The 16,253-nt window shown below is 40.2% G+C and overlaps 1 protein-coding gene across 5 annotated transcripts in view; it reads left to right on the top strand.

Annotated features, from left to right (window-relative positions):
* The window catches only part of OXSR1 (oxidative stress responsive kinase 1), a 330,066-nt gene that overhangs the window by 127,757 nt on the left and 186,056 nt on the right, over positions 1-16,253 (top strand). For all 5 annotated transcript variants that reach the window (XM_029588383.1, XM_029588379.1, XM_029588380.1 and 2 more), the window contains exon 5: positions 15,825-15,880. In XM_029588383.1, the coding sequence (XP_029444243.1) occupies positions 15,825-15,880 (56 nt within the window). The remainder of the gene's footprint in view (positions 1-15,824; positions 15,881-16,253) is intronic.

Raw genomic sequence — 16,253 nt, forward strand, 5'->3', positions numbered from 1 at the left:
GGATGACCTGAAGGTGCTCTGCCTTCTTAGAAAGGAGGAGCTGGGTCCTCTTATTCCTGCAATTTTGGGGGAGTTAGGCATAGAGTTGCTGCTAGAAGAATCCCGGTTGGGAGCTATGGATCCAGTATTGTTAGATCTGCGGGGTCTGACCACTTCATTCCTGTTTAATTTTTTGGTGTCTGATTTATTGCTCAGGGAATGGGACACTCCTGACATCGGGTTGAAGGCTAGCAATGCAATGGATAAGCTGTATCCTCTTGCCAGAGGATGCTTTGGACCTTCTTCGTGTTCCTAAGGTGGATGCGGCAGTGGATGCAGTTACCAAAAAGACTACCATCCCATTCACAGGGGCAACAGCCCTGAAGGATCGGAAGTTGGAGCTCCAGTTCAAGAAAATTTTTGAAGTCTCAGCACTGGGCGTGCAGGCTGCTATGTGCAGCAGTTTTTTTTTTTTTTTTTTCCTTTGCGAGCTGGCCTGCGCTGGGTGCAACTACTACAGGCCAATGACAGTCTTTCAGACGGGGAAGCTGTACAGGCAGGCTGTCTGGAAGTGGCAATTGCTTACAGTGCTGATGCTCTACAACCTGTTATGGACTTCAGCCAGATCTATGGTTTCTGCTGCCTTGGCACACAGGCTTCTATGGTTAAACTGGTCTGTGGAATTGTCTTCCATAGCTCAGCTGGGTTCACTGCCTTTCAAGGGCAAGTTGCTTTTTGGAAAGGACTTGGAGGACATGATTCAATCCCTGGGAGAGAATAAAGTACAAAGATTACCAGAGGATCGGCCCAGATCGAGGGGCTCCTTTTCTGCTCTGTCTGGCTTCTGGGGAAATCTGATATTCCAAACTCCCAGTCTACTGATTCTTCCATTCGGCAAAATCAGAGTAGACAACTATCCTGGTCTTAGTCCTTTCGAGGCCGACATTTCGGTAGATCCAGTAACCCCCAGTCTGTTCCTGGAGTTGTTGCCTCACAATGAAAATCAGCAGGTCCATTCCTCTGTACCAGTAGTGGGAGGCAGACTGTCTCTCTTATGAGGAATGGCCAAATTAACGTCGGACCAGTGGGTCCTCACGGTGATAAGTCAAGGTTACACTTTTGATTTTGCACGGAGCCCTCAAACTGTTTCTGGTTTTCCCATGCAGTTAAGACGAGAAATGAAAGGCCATATAAGACACATTGCAGAGTCTTCTCGAACTAGGCACAATTTTGCCAGTTCCTTCTGCGGAACGGAGAAGAAGCTGCTATTCCATTTACTTCATGGTTTCCAAGAAGGAGGGAACCTTCCGACCCATACTAGATTTAAAGCGGGTCAACAGATGCCTTTGGGTGCCTCGTTTCCACATGGAGACACTGAGGTCAGTCATTGCCTCAGTGCGAAAGGGAGAGTTCCTGGCATCGCTGGATATAACGGAAGCTTACTTACACATAGGCATCCGGGATCCCACCAGAGGTTTCTACGGTTTTTCATTCTGGGACATCACTATCAGTTTTGAGCTCTGCCTTTCGGTCTTGCTACTGCGCTCCAGACCTTCACCAAGATAATGGTTGTGGTAGCAGCACAACTCCAGCGGGAGAGATTTTTGGTGCATCCATACCTAGACTGGCTGATTTGGGCGAAGTCAGACTTGCTTTGCCATTCGGGATCCACAAAGTTCTTCAGCTATTGAGAGAGCTCAGTTGGGTGGCCAACCTTGCCAAGAGTTGTCTAGTACCTTCCCAGTCTTTGGAATTCCTGGGGCCCTGTTCGACACACAACAGGGGAGTTTTCCTTACCACAGACCGCATTTTCAAGCTGCTAAGGTCAAGTTCTGGACTTATTGTCCAGACATCCTCCCAGAGGTACGGGATTACTTGCGGGTCCTAGGACTGATGACTTCAACCCAGGAGTTAGTGCCCTGGGCCTAAGCTCATATGCATCCTTTGCAATCACCATTGCTTTCCCAGTGGAACCCAATCTCCGAGCAATTTCATCTGCCCCTTTCTCTTACTGATTCTGCATGGTCCAGCTTCGATTGGTGGCTTCTCTGACAACTTGAGTCGAGGGGTTCCCCTGGTAGTGCCCGAGTAGTCGGTGATTACCACAGATACCAGCCTCTCTGGCTGGGGAGCAGTCTGGGGAAATCCGTGCAGGAGCTGTGGTCTCCAGAGGAATCTCTGTGTTCAATCATTCGCCTGGAGAGCAGAGCAGTGTTTCTTGCATTACAAGCCTTTCTTCCACTCCTTCACAGGAAGTTTGTCAGGTTTCTGTCCGACAATGCAACCACAGTGGCGTATATCAATTGCCAAGGAGGGACGAAAAGCCAACCAGTATCAACAGTTGATAAGCTGGGCGGAGCAGCATCTGGTCAACATTACGGCATCCCACAAAGCCGGCGTCGACAACGTTCAGGCAGACTCTCAGTTGTCAGTCTTGATCCCAGGGAGTTGGGCGAGGGTTTTCAGCTCATATGCGCAGCATGGGGCACACCCAGAATGGATCTGATGGCAACGTTCAGGAATGCCAAAGCCCCGTGCTTCTTCAGTCGCCACAGGGAGACTGGAGCAGGAGGAGTGGATGCTCTGGTTCTTCCCTGACCGACAAATGTCTTGCTGTACATGTTTCCGCCGTGGCCTCTGATCAGCAAGGTACTCAGGCGAATAGAACTCCACCCAGCAGAGGTGATCTTGGTCACTCCAGAGTGACCAAGGCGTCCATGGTTTGCAGATCTGCTCAATCTGACTGTGGCAGAACCTCAGCGTTTTCAGGGTTTCCCAGCCCTTCTACATCAAGGACCTGTCTGTTTGGAAGAGGCAAATCGCTTTTGTCTAATGGCATGGCTTTTGAGAGGCAGCATCTGAAGAGCAATGGATATTCTGACACGGTTGTGCCTACGCTTTTGAGATCCTGCAAGCCATCCACTTCCCTGGCTTATGTCTGGTTGTGGAGAGTCTTTGAATCGTGGAGCATGAGGTGGTCCTTACTCAAGCATCGGTTTCTGATATTTTGTGTTTCCTACAAGCCGGACTATCCAAGGATTTATGGAGCTCTTAGAGTGCAGGTAGCAGATCTTGATTGTTTACATGGTACTATTCAGGGAGTTGCCTTAGCTACACATCCGGTTGTCGCTAGTTTTCTTTGGGGAGCAAAGCACTTATGGCTTCCGGTAAGACACCCTTGTCCTTCTTGGAACCTAAATTTAGTTCTCAGCCTTGTGTGCTCAGCCCTTTGAGCCTTTAAAAAGGGCGACGTTGAAAGATCTCACGTTAAAGGTGAATTTTCTGGTAGCGATTTCATCTGCTCGCAAGGTGTCAGCTTCAGGTGATGTCTTGCAGAGAACCTTTCTTGAGTTTTGGAGTCTGGAGTCTATGGGCGGTTCCTTCTTTTCTGCCAAAGGTAGTTTCCTCTTTTCACCTGAATCAGTCGGTGGAGCTCCTATCATTTCCAGATTTGGACCGGTCTGTTCCTTTTTTTTTTTTTTTTAGAGACTTAAGGAAACTGGATGTTCGCACAGCTTTTCTGCATTATCTGGAGGTTACGAACGCGTTTCGGGTGTCCGACCATTTTGTACTGTCGAGTGGTCCAAAGAGAGGAAATATGGCTTCTAAGACTATTATTGCTAGCTGGCTGAAAGAAAGAGGCTGTAAGTTCAGCATATTTGTTGCGGGGTAGACCTCTGCCATTTGGACTTCATGCTCATTCTACCCGTTTGCAGGCAGCGTCTTGGGCTGAATGTCAAGTCTTGCCACGAGATTTGCAGAGCAGCTGCATGGAAGTCTTTATACACATTCGCCAGGCATTACAGACTGGATGTCCAGGCCCCAGCCTCGGGGGGGGGGCTTGGGGGCTTTGGAGAGGGTGTGCTCTGAGCGGCCTCTCCGGGTCCCACCCCAGGTAATAAAGCTCTGGTACATCCCAGGAGTCTGGACTGATCCGGGTATGTACAGGGAAAGGAAAATTGGTTCTTACCTGATAATTTTCGTTCCTGTAGAACCACAGATCAGTCCAGAGTCCAGCCCAATTTAGGCATACCGGTAATGGAGAGTCCACTCATTCAGTATTCATTTGTTTTGGATCTGCAGATTCAATTTGTTCTCATGAGTTCTGTTTCCACTTGGAATTAGTGAGCCTGTTTGTATATAGTTAAATTTTGGTTTTGGGCCATTCTGCTTTGATACTGATTCATACTGACGGACTGTAGGTGGCACCTCAGATTAAAACTTCTGACTCCATCTGCTGGAGGGGTGGCAAAACCCAGGAGTCTGGGCTGATCCGTGGTACTACAGGAACAAAAATGATCAAGTAAGAACCAATTTTCCTATGGACAGCTGTAGGAAAAATCAAAACATTAGTATAGCATGGATTGACTATATCAAAAATAAAGAAAAGCTGTTGATTGCATACCACACTCATGGGCAATAAATTGCCTTGAAATATGCAGAGTGAACTGTAGACCGAGGGCATCGTTTACATGTGGCAGAATATACACCATCTGAATTATGAAGGTAGAAAAAGTCATTCCTTAAATCAAGTTCCAATGAGGAATATTTCAGGGGGACATTCTCTATCACTACTCTATTTTGTTTAGCACTGAATCCAGAGTATTCTATTAATTCCTTGGGCTATGGATTTAGCTTTAATTTTAGGGAGACTATTTAAAATCATTTATATTCCACCCTACTCTGGACAAGTAGTTCAGGACAGATTACAATTTAAAACATAAAAAAACAAAACTTCTGAGTACACAAACAAGAACATAAATCATAAATTAAAACTGAAATTAAAGTGCTTAAGTCTATTTCAACCTCCAAAGGCTTGGGTAAAATAAAATGCTTTAAGTGCTTGCTAAAAGCACAGTAATCATCAATTACATGAATTGCAGTGGGTACAGCATTCCACAAGATTGGTCTGATTATAGAAAAAGCCCACTGCTGGCATCTATCTTTTGTAGGTGACTTGAGGCTGAATAGCTCCTATGACCAGTACTTAACTGAAGAAGTCTGAATAGAGAAGAGTTTCTCAGAGGTTGTCAGGATGGCATTCAGTCTGATCTAAGGTTGACTTTCTTTAAAGAAAAACAGTACGTTCCTTTGACTGTAACATAAATGATCTTGAGAAAGGTGCAGCCAAATGTCACCACAACACTTACTTAGTTATGCTCATAAGTTTACATACCCCTGGCAGAATTTGTAAGATGTGTAGCATTGTGTAAAAACATGGGTGATCAGAAAAAAAATCTTATTTTTAATGTTTCAAATTAAGCTATTATGCATCAGAATAGCATAATGATTAAACAAACCATAGCAATAAAGGAAATAATAAAATGGTCCTGTTCAAAAGTTTGCATACCCTTGAATGTTTGGGCTGATATACACAAGTTGACACCCACAGGTTGAGATGGCAATGAAGGGTAGGTATCCACACTTGTGCCTTGTTTGATTGTAATTAGTGTTTGTGTATAAATAGTTTCTTAGCTCTTGAGAAACTTTTATGCATTTCAGTCAGGGCTGCACTGACTTTGGTTACTGAAAGATGAGGAAAGCAAAAGAACTGTCAAAGAATCTATTTTATTTAAAATCTTTTCTATACCTTCGTTAAGCTAGGTACCATCACAACAGTTTACAACAAGGCACAAATATTAATGTTAGATGTTTTGATTTTTATCCACTAAACAGGTGCCATCAGGTACGGTAATATAGTTTCATCATAAATACTAAGTGGTGGGTGTGACACATTATGTCCATTATCTGTGACCGCTTTAAAATTAATCATAATATCTTATCCTTTGGTAGTGAACAAAAGTATAAAAAAAAAAAAATACAATACACACACTTATAGATTAGGGCAATGTGTGTGGGTGTTCTACTGACCGCATCCTACATTTCTCTAGATTCTACTCTCCACTCTCTTTTTGATATGCTTGTTTAAATAGCCATGTTTTTAAACTTTTCCTGAAGGTTTTAATGTCTCTTTGTAATCTGATCTCTAAAGGCATGGTGTTCCATATTGTAGGTCCTGCTAAGGAAAGCACCCTTTCCCTTACTTGGGTTAGTCTTGCTGTTTTCACCGAGGGAATAGTTAGTAGTGCTTTATTTGCTGATCTCTGGTTTCTGTGAGGGATGTGTACGCGAAGGGCTGTGTTTAGCCATTCAGCTTTTTTGTTATGTATTAATGTATGGTACATAGGGTTTTGTACTGTATTCTTTGCTCAATGGGTAACCAATGTAGTTCAGCTAGGGTTTCGGTGATATGGTCTCTTTTACTTTTACCAGTTAGAATTCTTGTGGCAGTGTTCTGTAGTATTTGGAGTGGTCTTATTGTAGTGTATGGTAAACCCAGTAGAAGAGCATTACAGTAGTCGGTGCTAGTGAAAATCAGAGCTTGTAACGCCAATCGGAAGTTATTGGTTGTTAGTGGTTTTAGTCTTCTAAGAGTCATGAGTTTGGCGTATCCTTCCCTTACTTTTAAAGATATGTGTTTTAGGCTTAGCTCCATGTCAGTTATCACTCCGAGGTTTCTTACTTTCTCTGCTAATTCCATTTTTTGGTTGTTTGAGTGTGATTGGGTTTTGAATGATTTCAATGTTTTTACGTTCTAAATGTAGGAATTCTGTTTTCTCTCTAATAACTTAATTCCATTTGGTTTAGTAGCTGTTTGATATCAAGATAGTTAGCTATGTTTAATGTTTTTTCTATTGTGCAATCGATAGGTAAAATTAATTGAATATCATCAGCATATACGTAATGTGAGATGCCCAGACCAGCTAGCAGATGACATAGTGGCAGCATGTATATGTTGAATAGAGTGGCCGATAAAGCTGATCTCCGTGGGATTCCTGTTTGAAGGTTTATTTTTTCTGACATTACGTCTTTGATCTGTACTTGGAAGTATCTATTTAGGTATTGTTACTTAGTCCTATTTCTTATCTATTTAATAGAATGTTGTGATTTACAGTATCGAATGCCACTGATAGGTCTAGCATCACTAGAATGTAATGTTTACCGCTGTAGAAGCCTCTCATGTCTGTTTGTGCAAGCAGTAGTGTTTCTGTGCTATAGTTTTTGCGAAAGCCGTGTTGTGATGGGTACAGTTTATTGTTCTCTAAGTGTTCTGCTGTTTTTGTATAGCTTTTTCTATTAATTTAGCAATTAGTGGTAAGTTTGATACTGGTCTATAATTATTCAGGATGAGCAGCTAGCTGTTTTTTTTTCTTTAGAATTGGTTTTACGATTGCCCCTTTTAGTGGTCTGGCATGGTTCCTTCTTGTAAGGATAGATTGATGTGTATTAGTATCTGAGGACTGTTGGCTATTTTTTTTATGTCTATGGTTGGTATGTCATGTGCATGTGGGGCGGGGTTTATCTTTTTTAGCATGGCTTCGACTTCTAGTTCTGATATTTCATTGAATGTTGTCCATTGTTTAATGTCTCTTTTTTGCATTTTAATGCTTTTAGTTATATTGGGAATCTTTAGGTTCATAATTTTGTCCTTGAATGTAGCTATTTCATTACATCTATTTACTGGTAGGTTTTGGGGAGAGTCAGCTTTGTCATTGAAGTTTTTTACAATGGTGAGTAGGGTTCTTGCATTGTTTGCAAATTTTTCCATTTTAGTACTGTAATATTTCTTTGCGTTGAGGATTATTTGTTTATAATGGGCCAGGTGTTTTCTGTATTTAATAAGGTTTTCAGTTTTGTTTTTTCTCCATTTTTTTTCTCAGATTTCTTTTGGTTTCCTTTATCTTTTCATTATGGCAGGGTTTTGTTTCTTTGGGTTCCTTTATGTTAATATATTTTATTGAGTTTATCTAGTCGGTTAAATTCTTCGTGGTTTGCATCCATGCTGTAGTTGCGGAGCTGCAGTTGGTGTAATCCATTTGTTTTTCTTCTAATTTGTCTTTTAGGGTTTCTATGTTATAAGGTGGGCGATATTTAAATTCTGCGAGCAAAAGTAGTTCAACTTTTATAAATCAGGAAAATATAAAAATATCAAAACATTTGAAAATGCAAATTCGTACTGTTCAAACTCTGATCAAGAAGTGGAAAATTGAGTTCTGTTAATATCAAGCCACATTCAAGTAAACTAAGAAATTTCAGACATAACTGCTAGGAAAATTTGTCGGTATGTGAAGAAAAACCCATAAGCAGCTTTTACTGAAATACAGGCTTCTCTGAAACAGTGAGTTTTTCAGACTGTACAATAAGGAGCTACGTTTAACAAAAATGGGCTGCAAGGTAGAGTTACCAGAAAAAAGCCATTGCTGCACTGCTGCCACAAAACAGCCCACTTCCAATACGCCAAACAGCATCTAGAGAAGCCTTAAAACTTCTGGAACAAAATTTGGAGTGATGAAACCAAAATTAAACTTTATGGTCATAGCCATAAACGCTATGTTTGGAGAGAAGTCGTCAAGGCCTATGATGACACCATCCCTACCATGAAGCATGGGGGTGGATCTCTGCTTGCTGATTATTTTTTTAGGGGGGAGGGGGGTTATAAGTTATAGCCCCTCAATCTAACTTGAGTCTTCCTAGGTACCTTGTAGGCTCAAGGCACTGCCCTTCATGCTCCCCCTGTGTCACATGGTTCTTAGGCTCGCTGCCATTGGACCTTGCCCCCCTGTCCCCAGCTTGTGGAGGTGTTTCCTTTAGCAGCTCTCGAGAGTTCAGTTCACCCCACATTTCCTTCTGAGCCAGCAGCGCTCTGTAAAAATCCCTGAAATGATCAAGTTTTTTACATTCTTTCTTACTGCCTTTGAAGACTAAATCAGCCTCATATTCCTCAAGCTCCCTACCTCTACCATAAACGAACTCCTGCAACACAAGAGACCTCCTTCTCCCACCTGCTACCCTGTCTCCAGTTACCAAAGATCTTTGTCTTGGGGCTTTCATTTGAGATGCAACAGTTGTAAGCAGAACTTGCTGTACAATAAAGAATTTCAAACTCAATCTTTGTCTTGAGGACTGATTGCCATCCAGGCAACTAAACTCTTTCCAAACTTTGTCTACCTGACCCAGAACAGCATCTTATCAGTAAATATTGGGGGAGAATTGGCATTTATCAGCAGGAAGCTGTACATGGACACATTTGAACTTTCCAACATGACAATTATCTGAAACATAAGGCTAAGTTGACCCTTCTGTGACTGCAGCAGAAGAAAGTGAAGGTTCTGGAGTAGCATTCAGTCTCTTGACTGCAACATCATTGAGCCACTTTGGGGAGAACCCAAACATGCAATTCATGCTAAACCAAAGAATTCACAGCATCTGGAGGCTTTTTGCCAAGAGGAATGGGCAGCTTTACCACATGAGAAAATAAAGGGCCTCATTCACAACTATCATTGAATCAAAAGGGGGCAATACACAATATTAAGAACTAACAGTATGCCAACTTTTGAACAGGAACCATTTTATTTCCTTTATTGCAATGATTTGTTTAATGATTGTGCTATTCTATTATGCAAAATGTCTTATTTTTTAATGTGTTTCAAATTAAGCTATGTTTTGTCTGGTCCCTCATTTTTCTTAAAATGCTAAATAGCTTACATATTCTGCCAGGGGTATTTAAACTTATGAGCACAGCCATATCTATCTCAATATAACTTACAATGACTGCAGCTGTCACTGAGCTGTAGTGGCATGAGCATATATGCTTGTGACCTGCAGCTACATAAAAAAAAAGTGTTAAAATTGGCTCTGGCCAGTGAAGGAGAAATATTAGAAAGCTTGGGTGCCAGCCAAAACATTTTAAGAACCATTGGGATATTTTTTGCAAATTATTTTTCATTTTGCTTTTTTTTTTTTGGCTTTTTTGGCTTTTTTGTTCTCTTGCTGTCTTCTCCAGACTCTGTCTCCTTTATGTGGTGTTGGCACATCTGTCTGGGCAGTACCAGGACCCTAATTTTAGGCTGTTAGCAATTTTTTTCCACCCAGCCTTTCTCTAGGCCATCCCATTTTTGACCTGACTCTTTTTTTTTTTTTTTTTTTTTTTTTTTCTTTTTTTGGGTACTCACCATTTACTCAACCGATAACCTTGATGTGGACTATTTTGATTATTGTATTTTCAGTTGCATTCAACTTATGAACGTTTCTAAGGCTTGTCCGTTTCTTTCTCACTGCTCAGATTCTTTTCCAATTATTAATTCTAAACTACATGAATGGGTATTACACCTTGTACTTTGTTTGCTCAGTCTTTTTCTCATCTCTGCTGTTTTGCCTCTGTATCCCTTTCAGAGCTTTTAGTGTAATTGTGCACCTTTTGTTGAAATTTCAGTGGACATCCTAATAAGTGCATGTTTAAACCACTTGCTCTTTCCCAACTTGGTGATGGAATTTAATGTGTACAGTAAGGTTTCAGGCTTCAAGATTATAACAAGTTGCATGCAGGACTGATGCAACTGCATGTACATCATGTATACATTGTTCCTCCCCTGCCCTACCCACTAAGAAAAATTTGTTGGGATCCTTTTGGCTCCCCTGATACGCTGACTATTTTGGTCTGCCCAGGACACCAAACACAAGTTAGGGGGAGTCTACAGGCAGACATGGCAATTTCATAATCTACAGTCCCTTCAAAAAGTAGGCTAGAAATGGGAGTTACTGAGTCTAGATTTATAACCAGATATTAAATATTCTCTTTATACTCACAACTGAAAAATGTTTTATGTGGAGCAGATTAGAATTTCTGGAGTCAAATGTTTTTTCCTCAATAAGTTTGTTCTTTCTCCTATCTGTGTTAAAAACTTTGCGGGAGTGTTTTTCATAAAGCTTAAATGTCATGGTGTAACCTCCAATTTCTACAAATGAAATTTGTGAAGCTAGGACCAGTGGACATCTTGGTCTACTAAATTGAGTTTCTTACTATGCAGTTCATCTGAGGTTCATACTTTGAGGCAGGTGGACTGGAGCAACAAACTGAATTAAAATGAAACATACATGCTCCTGTCTCAAGCCAGTGGGAAATCTTTTGGTTTCAGACACACCCTTTTAGTACATAGCTTCAGCTATTTGATAGACTATTTACCACACATCCAAACCATTAGGAAGTAGGAGAGAATTTGGGATGAGAACATTAAACAGAATCAGAGAATTTCTGGGACTGAGACTCTAGTTTGACTACTGTTGATCTGGAAGTCCCTTTTATCTTCCTTTTACTCTTGTATCCTGTTGGAAAAAAAGTTTTGTGTGTTAGCAGATTTTAAAGAATGAAAAATGTCAAACTTTGCCACATCTTCTTTTTTTGAGGAATCTGTTTTTCTAGCCTGACCAGAAATTAAATTTATGGAGATTTTCTGTTTTTGTGAAAATGATTTTAACGGATATTTGTTTATCCATGTTCAAAATAGTTTTACTTCCTGTCTAAAGATTTTTTTTTTTTGCTATTTACAAGTTGGGTACTTATTTAAATTTAATTACAGTAGCTTACCTGTTCCCAACAAGATTTGAAACATCTTATTGCATTTTAATTCTTCCTAAACTGTAATAAGTTTTTTCTTATAAAGGGGCTAGGAGGTTTGGAGAAAGGTACTAGGCAAGAAATCTTGAATGGTATGAGATTTGGGAAATGGTGCTAAAAATCTTTGACACAGTATTTGTGTATAATCAGCTTTTGAGAATGCTCTCCTTTCTGTCATCATTGACTCCGCTGCCTGCCTAGTCACTGGGAATTTTTTAGCCCACTAGTGACTTGGCTGCAGCTGTGCTTTTTTCCCCCCTCTCTAGCTTTTGCTGTCTAATGTAATGTAATCTTCCCTTGTGGGAGAGAAGAGCATAGAGGAGATAGCATATGCTTCTCTCTTGTTCTTCCTGCTGTGGCTCTGAATGATTCTGGGTGGTGAAATGAATGCAGACACCTAATTTCAATTAGCATACAAACACTTTATTAATCTTATATTCCAAAAACAATTCAAAAGCTTTAAACCACCCATCTGTCATAATAGAAATGCAGAATACCAAATGCACAATGCAAAATACAAAATAGGGCACTCATGAAACATAAAATGGCAAAAGAACAAACATCAAAAAACCATACTTGCTTTAAAATCATTCATAGCACTGAAGAACCATATCAGATTTCAATATTATAACTCACAGATGTCCATTAACTTGAATTGCCAACTGTCTAGCTGCAAGAATGCATTAATCTTAGCGGGAAAAGGTTTAAATGGAAAGGAATAAAATTCCACAGAGATTCCCTATTTTGCATTGTGCATTTGGTCTCCTGCATTTCTGTTATGGGTAGCTTATAGTGTGTTTGAATTGCTTTTGGAATAATAGATTAACAGTGGTTTGTTTTTTTTAATGCTAATTGAATTAGGTATGTATCTGTCTTGGCTATTTGATATTTAGATGAAGGATGTCTCGGGGTGTTAGAAACCAGACGTGGAAGGAGGATGGATCTGGAAGGGAATACAGTACAGAAGTAGATTAAACTAGCTCTGTATGAACTTGCAAAAAAGACATGGTCATTGCAGGCTGGCCAGCTGGACATCCCTGTCATTAGAAATGCCAGACTACAGTGCACTAGAGATCAGGCCTTTATTTTTGTGGCAGCCCTTGGCACTGGAAGAACCTTCCCAAGGGTATTGCAACCATAATAGACTGATTTTTTGCCAAGCAATTAAAACTTTTCTATTAGTCTATTTGGGAGTAGGAGGCTGACCTCACTTGGGTGGGACTTTACAGGAGGGCTGTGGCTAGGAAGGTAATAGAAATAAAGTGGGTTTATGAGATGCTGGGGGCAGAGAGAGGTTTAATTCAGTTTTTAATAAAAAGCATGATCAGATAATTTGACTGCTTTATTGTATCAATTTTTGTGTTAACTAAGTACACTGTATATGAATGAAGCAAGACACAAACCAAAATAAACTTATCAAGACCACTCAGCTTTTTGCTACTTCTGTCATAAACATACTGGGGATTATTCTTGCTAAGCACACTCTATCTACTTGGCCAGCAAATTGCCTGAATCTGGTGGGTCATGTCCAGGTTCGTTATGCCAGAGCCATGGCAGCCCACCTTAAATTAGTCTCCATGGAGGAGATCTGTAAGGCTGTAACATGGATTTCTTTCCACACATTCACATCCTATTGTTTGGATTGGGTCTCACAGCACGATGTCATCTTCCATCTTAATCAGTTATCCTGACCACATTTCCTATTGTGCAGACCTTAGGATCCTTATCTTTGTTTTAGGTCCCTAAAGGAGACAAGACTGTTCATGCCTTGGGTTACAGGAGAGCTGTAGCCTTATTCCTGGAGCAGACTCTGCCCCTTAGAACATCCAGCCAGCGTTTTCTTTTGATCCTGTTGGACTTGGGAGTGCTGAGACAAGGTGTACTGTTTGTCTATTTATATAGGAAATTGTATCTCTTATGTTGAGGCAGGCCTGACTTTCTATCAAGCCCCGTAATGGGGCATCACGTTATTGGTGTGCTGTTCTTTCACTGAGGAGATTTGCAAGGTTGCAATTTGGCGTTCAGTCTAGACATTCACATCCCATCTCTGTCTGGAAGGAGCCTCTTGGCAGGATAGTAGGTTTGACTTGCCTGCTCTCCATGGTCTCTTTAAGAAGTAGAGCCCAACTCATTCACCCAAGGATACATTTTTGTGACTTCAGGTTGTCTTCACTGTTTAAAAAAGATTTAAAAGGAATTCTTTTGTAAACAAAATATTTCCCACTTGGCAATTCAGCTGATTGTTCCCCTTCTTTGTTCACCACAACTGTTGTATCTGAGGCCTATGTCTGCATGACCTTAAGTGACCACTGTTGGTTTCTTTAAACTGCTGTATCTTTTGGTTGTTTCCTTGTTTACTTAAGTTGAACACCTATTAAGTGGGATATTCCTTTGGTGGTTTGCATGTTTATATAGTTGTACTTTTGCTTATCTAAGTTGTTAAACTTTTATTTACTTAAATAAGGTTTAAGAACTTAGATAAGCAAAAGCATCTGGGTATCTACCTTTTTGTCACACCTTTATTTACTTTTTCTAAGCTGTTGCACCTTTTTACTTAAGCTGTGGTACCTCATCTTGGGTGAGCAAGTTAATCCTAATAAATAATAAACCACCCTTAACTAGGGAACCCTGCAGGTTTGACACTGAGCAGTTTGTCTTCAGAGAAAGTGATATTGCTTTTATCTGTAGCTGTTCTTCTCTGAAGATAGTTAACCAGACATACAAACTCTTCTATCTTTATTTTATCCTCTTCTCTCCCACTTTTTTTTTAATGGAACTAAGAGGAGCCACTATGGTGTAGGAACTACCACACGTACAATTGAAGGCTTTTGCTTTCCAGGAAGGTTTAAGAACATAACATAAGAAATTGCCATGCTGGGTCAGACCGAGGGTCCATCAAGCCCAGCATCCTGTTTCCAAAACCAGGCCACAAGAACCTGGCAAGTACCCAAACACCAAGAAGATCCCATGCTACTAATGCAATTAATAGCAGTGGCAATTTGATGCTGAGCACTATCATGTAGTAATGTGTGCTGTCTTCAGAGAATAGCAGTTAAGCTAAGCAACAACGTTGTAGTTTAAAAAATTTGTAGAGCATTTTTAGAATGATATAAAGAAAAGGAATTAAGTAATCTGAAAAAGCAAATCATTGCCAGATATTTGCTTTTCTTAGAGATGTGCATAACCCAGTTGCTGTATGTGGAAATTATCTGAAAAATGTCAAACATCTATATTTTGGCAGTAAATTTGATTGTTCTAACTATTTTTGGCAAAATAAAAATGGCACCACTAGTAGAGGAGGAGTAGTTTCTCATTAACAATTGGACATAAGGTTTCTAAAAGAAATATAGAAGATTGTACTAAAACACCATTTGCTATATGAATTAGCCATCTTGAAAATTGTTCTCTATTGAAATGAGTGAGTCTTATTTTAGGGATTTGTTTAAATTATAGCTTTATACATCATATGCAATTAACTCTGCAGTCTTTGCTGGCTATAGTGACAGTCTCCTGTTAACTGTAAAATCCTCTAGCTGAGAGGCATGGAAAGATATTACATTACTGGCCTCGGGTTTACTCCTTTGCTTTCACTTTGTGACCCTGGCAAATTTGAGCAGTGGTATTTATTCTTGAACTTTTAGGTAGTTTCCATAGAACACTGAGTGTTTTCCTTAAATATTTTTCAGTTCTACAGTATAGTTGCAAACAATGCACTGAAAGGCACTGTATTCCTCAGAGAACTCACTTAACATGCTAACAAAGTTAATCTACAGTGTGGATTTATAAGCAAATTGGTAAATACCGGTAGTTATAAAATTGCTAAGGCATTGAAATTGGCCATTACATTTCTGGGATTTAAGGTTAGATATTAAATTACTATGAAGGGTTATTCAGCATTTTTATTTGAAGGCCTAGAGACATTGAGCTAAACATGATGGGCCCAATATTCAAAGCTCATTCAGTTCTATTTAGCTGGATAAGTGGGACTTGCGCAGCTAAGTAGCAGTCACTGAATTTGCGCCTACGATAAACAGCCACTGCTTAGCCGTATAAGTCCCTTATACTGCTAAATGTTACATGCACAAAAAGGCATGTACTGGGCAGATTGGGGGTGGAGCGAGTTAGCAATATAAATTATACGATTGACTACTGATATTCTGAGCTAGCCACAAGTTTTAGACTCCCCATAAAGTAGGTCTAAACTTAGCCGGATTGACTTATCCAGCTAAGTGTGAACATATGTGTATTTTCAGCAGCTTTAACATGTCTCTGAATATATATCTTAATTTAGCTGGATTAATCATATCTGGCTAAGTTACTTAAATGTCCAGCACTGAATATCAGGCCTGTAATAAATGGTCTTATTTATCATTGCTTTTGTTTTCCACAGGGATGTGAAAGCAGGGAATATTCTTCTTGGAGAAGATGGCTCAGTACAAATAGCAGGTACAGTTTCTCATTTTTAATCTAAAATTGGGCACAGATGGGACCTATGAAAGCGTAAATGGACCTGAAATGGATGTAGTGCCACAATGTACTTCTGCATAGACCTTGCAGTTTATGGAACTTGAGTATGTTTAAGAAATGCAACAGTATTCAGGACTTTAGTAATTTGACACTGTGCAATAAATTTTAAAAAGACCATTTTAATGGTGGAAGTTTAGCTTGCACTGCAGGTGGTCTGTTTGGCGTTTGACCTCATTTACATATAGGCGAAATGGAAGGGGAGACCAATGTTTCCCTACAGCTCCTGCATCATTCTTGTCAGGCCCAGTAGATTCCCATGTCATCCGATTAGGGTTGATGATAGATTTGTGGG

Source organism: Rhinatrema bivittatum, chromosome 2 (genome assembly GCF_901001135.1).
Source record: "Rhinatrema bivittatum chromosome 2, aRhiBiv1.1, whole genome shotgun sequence".
Lineage (NCBI taxonomy): Eukaryota > Metazoa > Chordata > Amphibia > Gymnophiona > Rhinatrematidae > Rhinatrema > Rhinatrema bivittatum.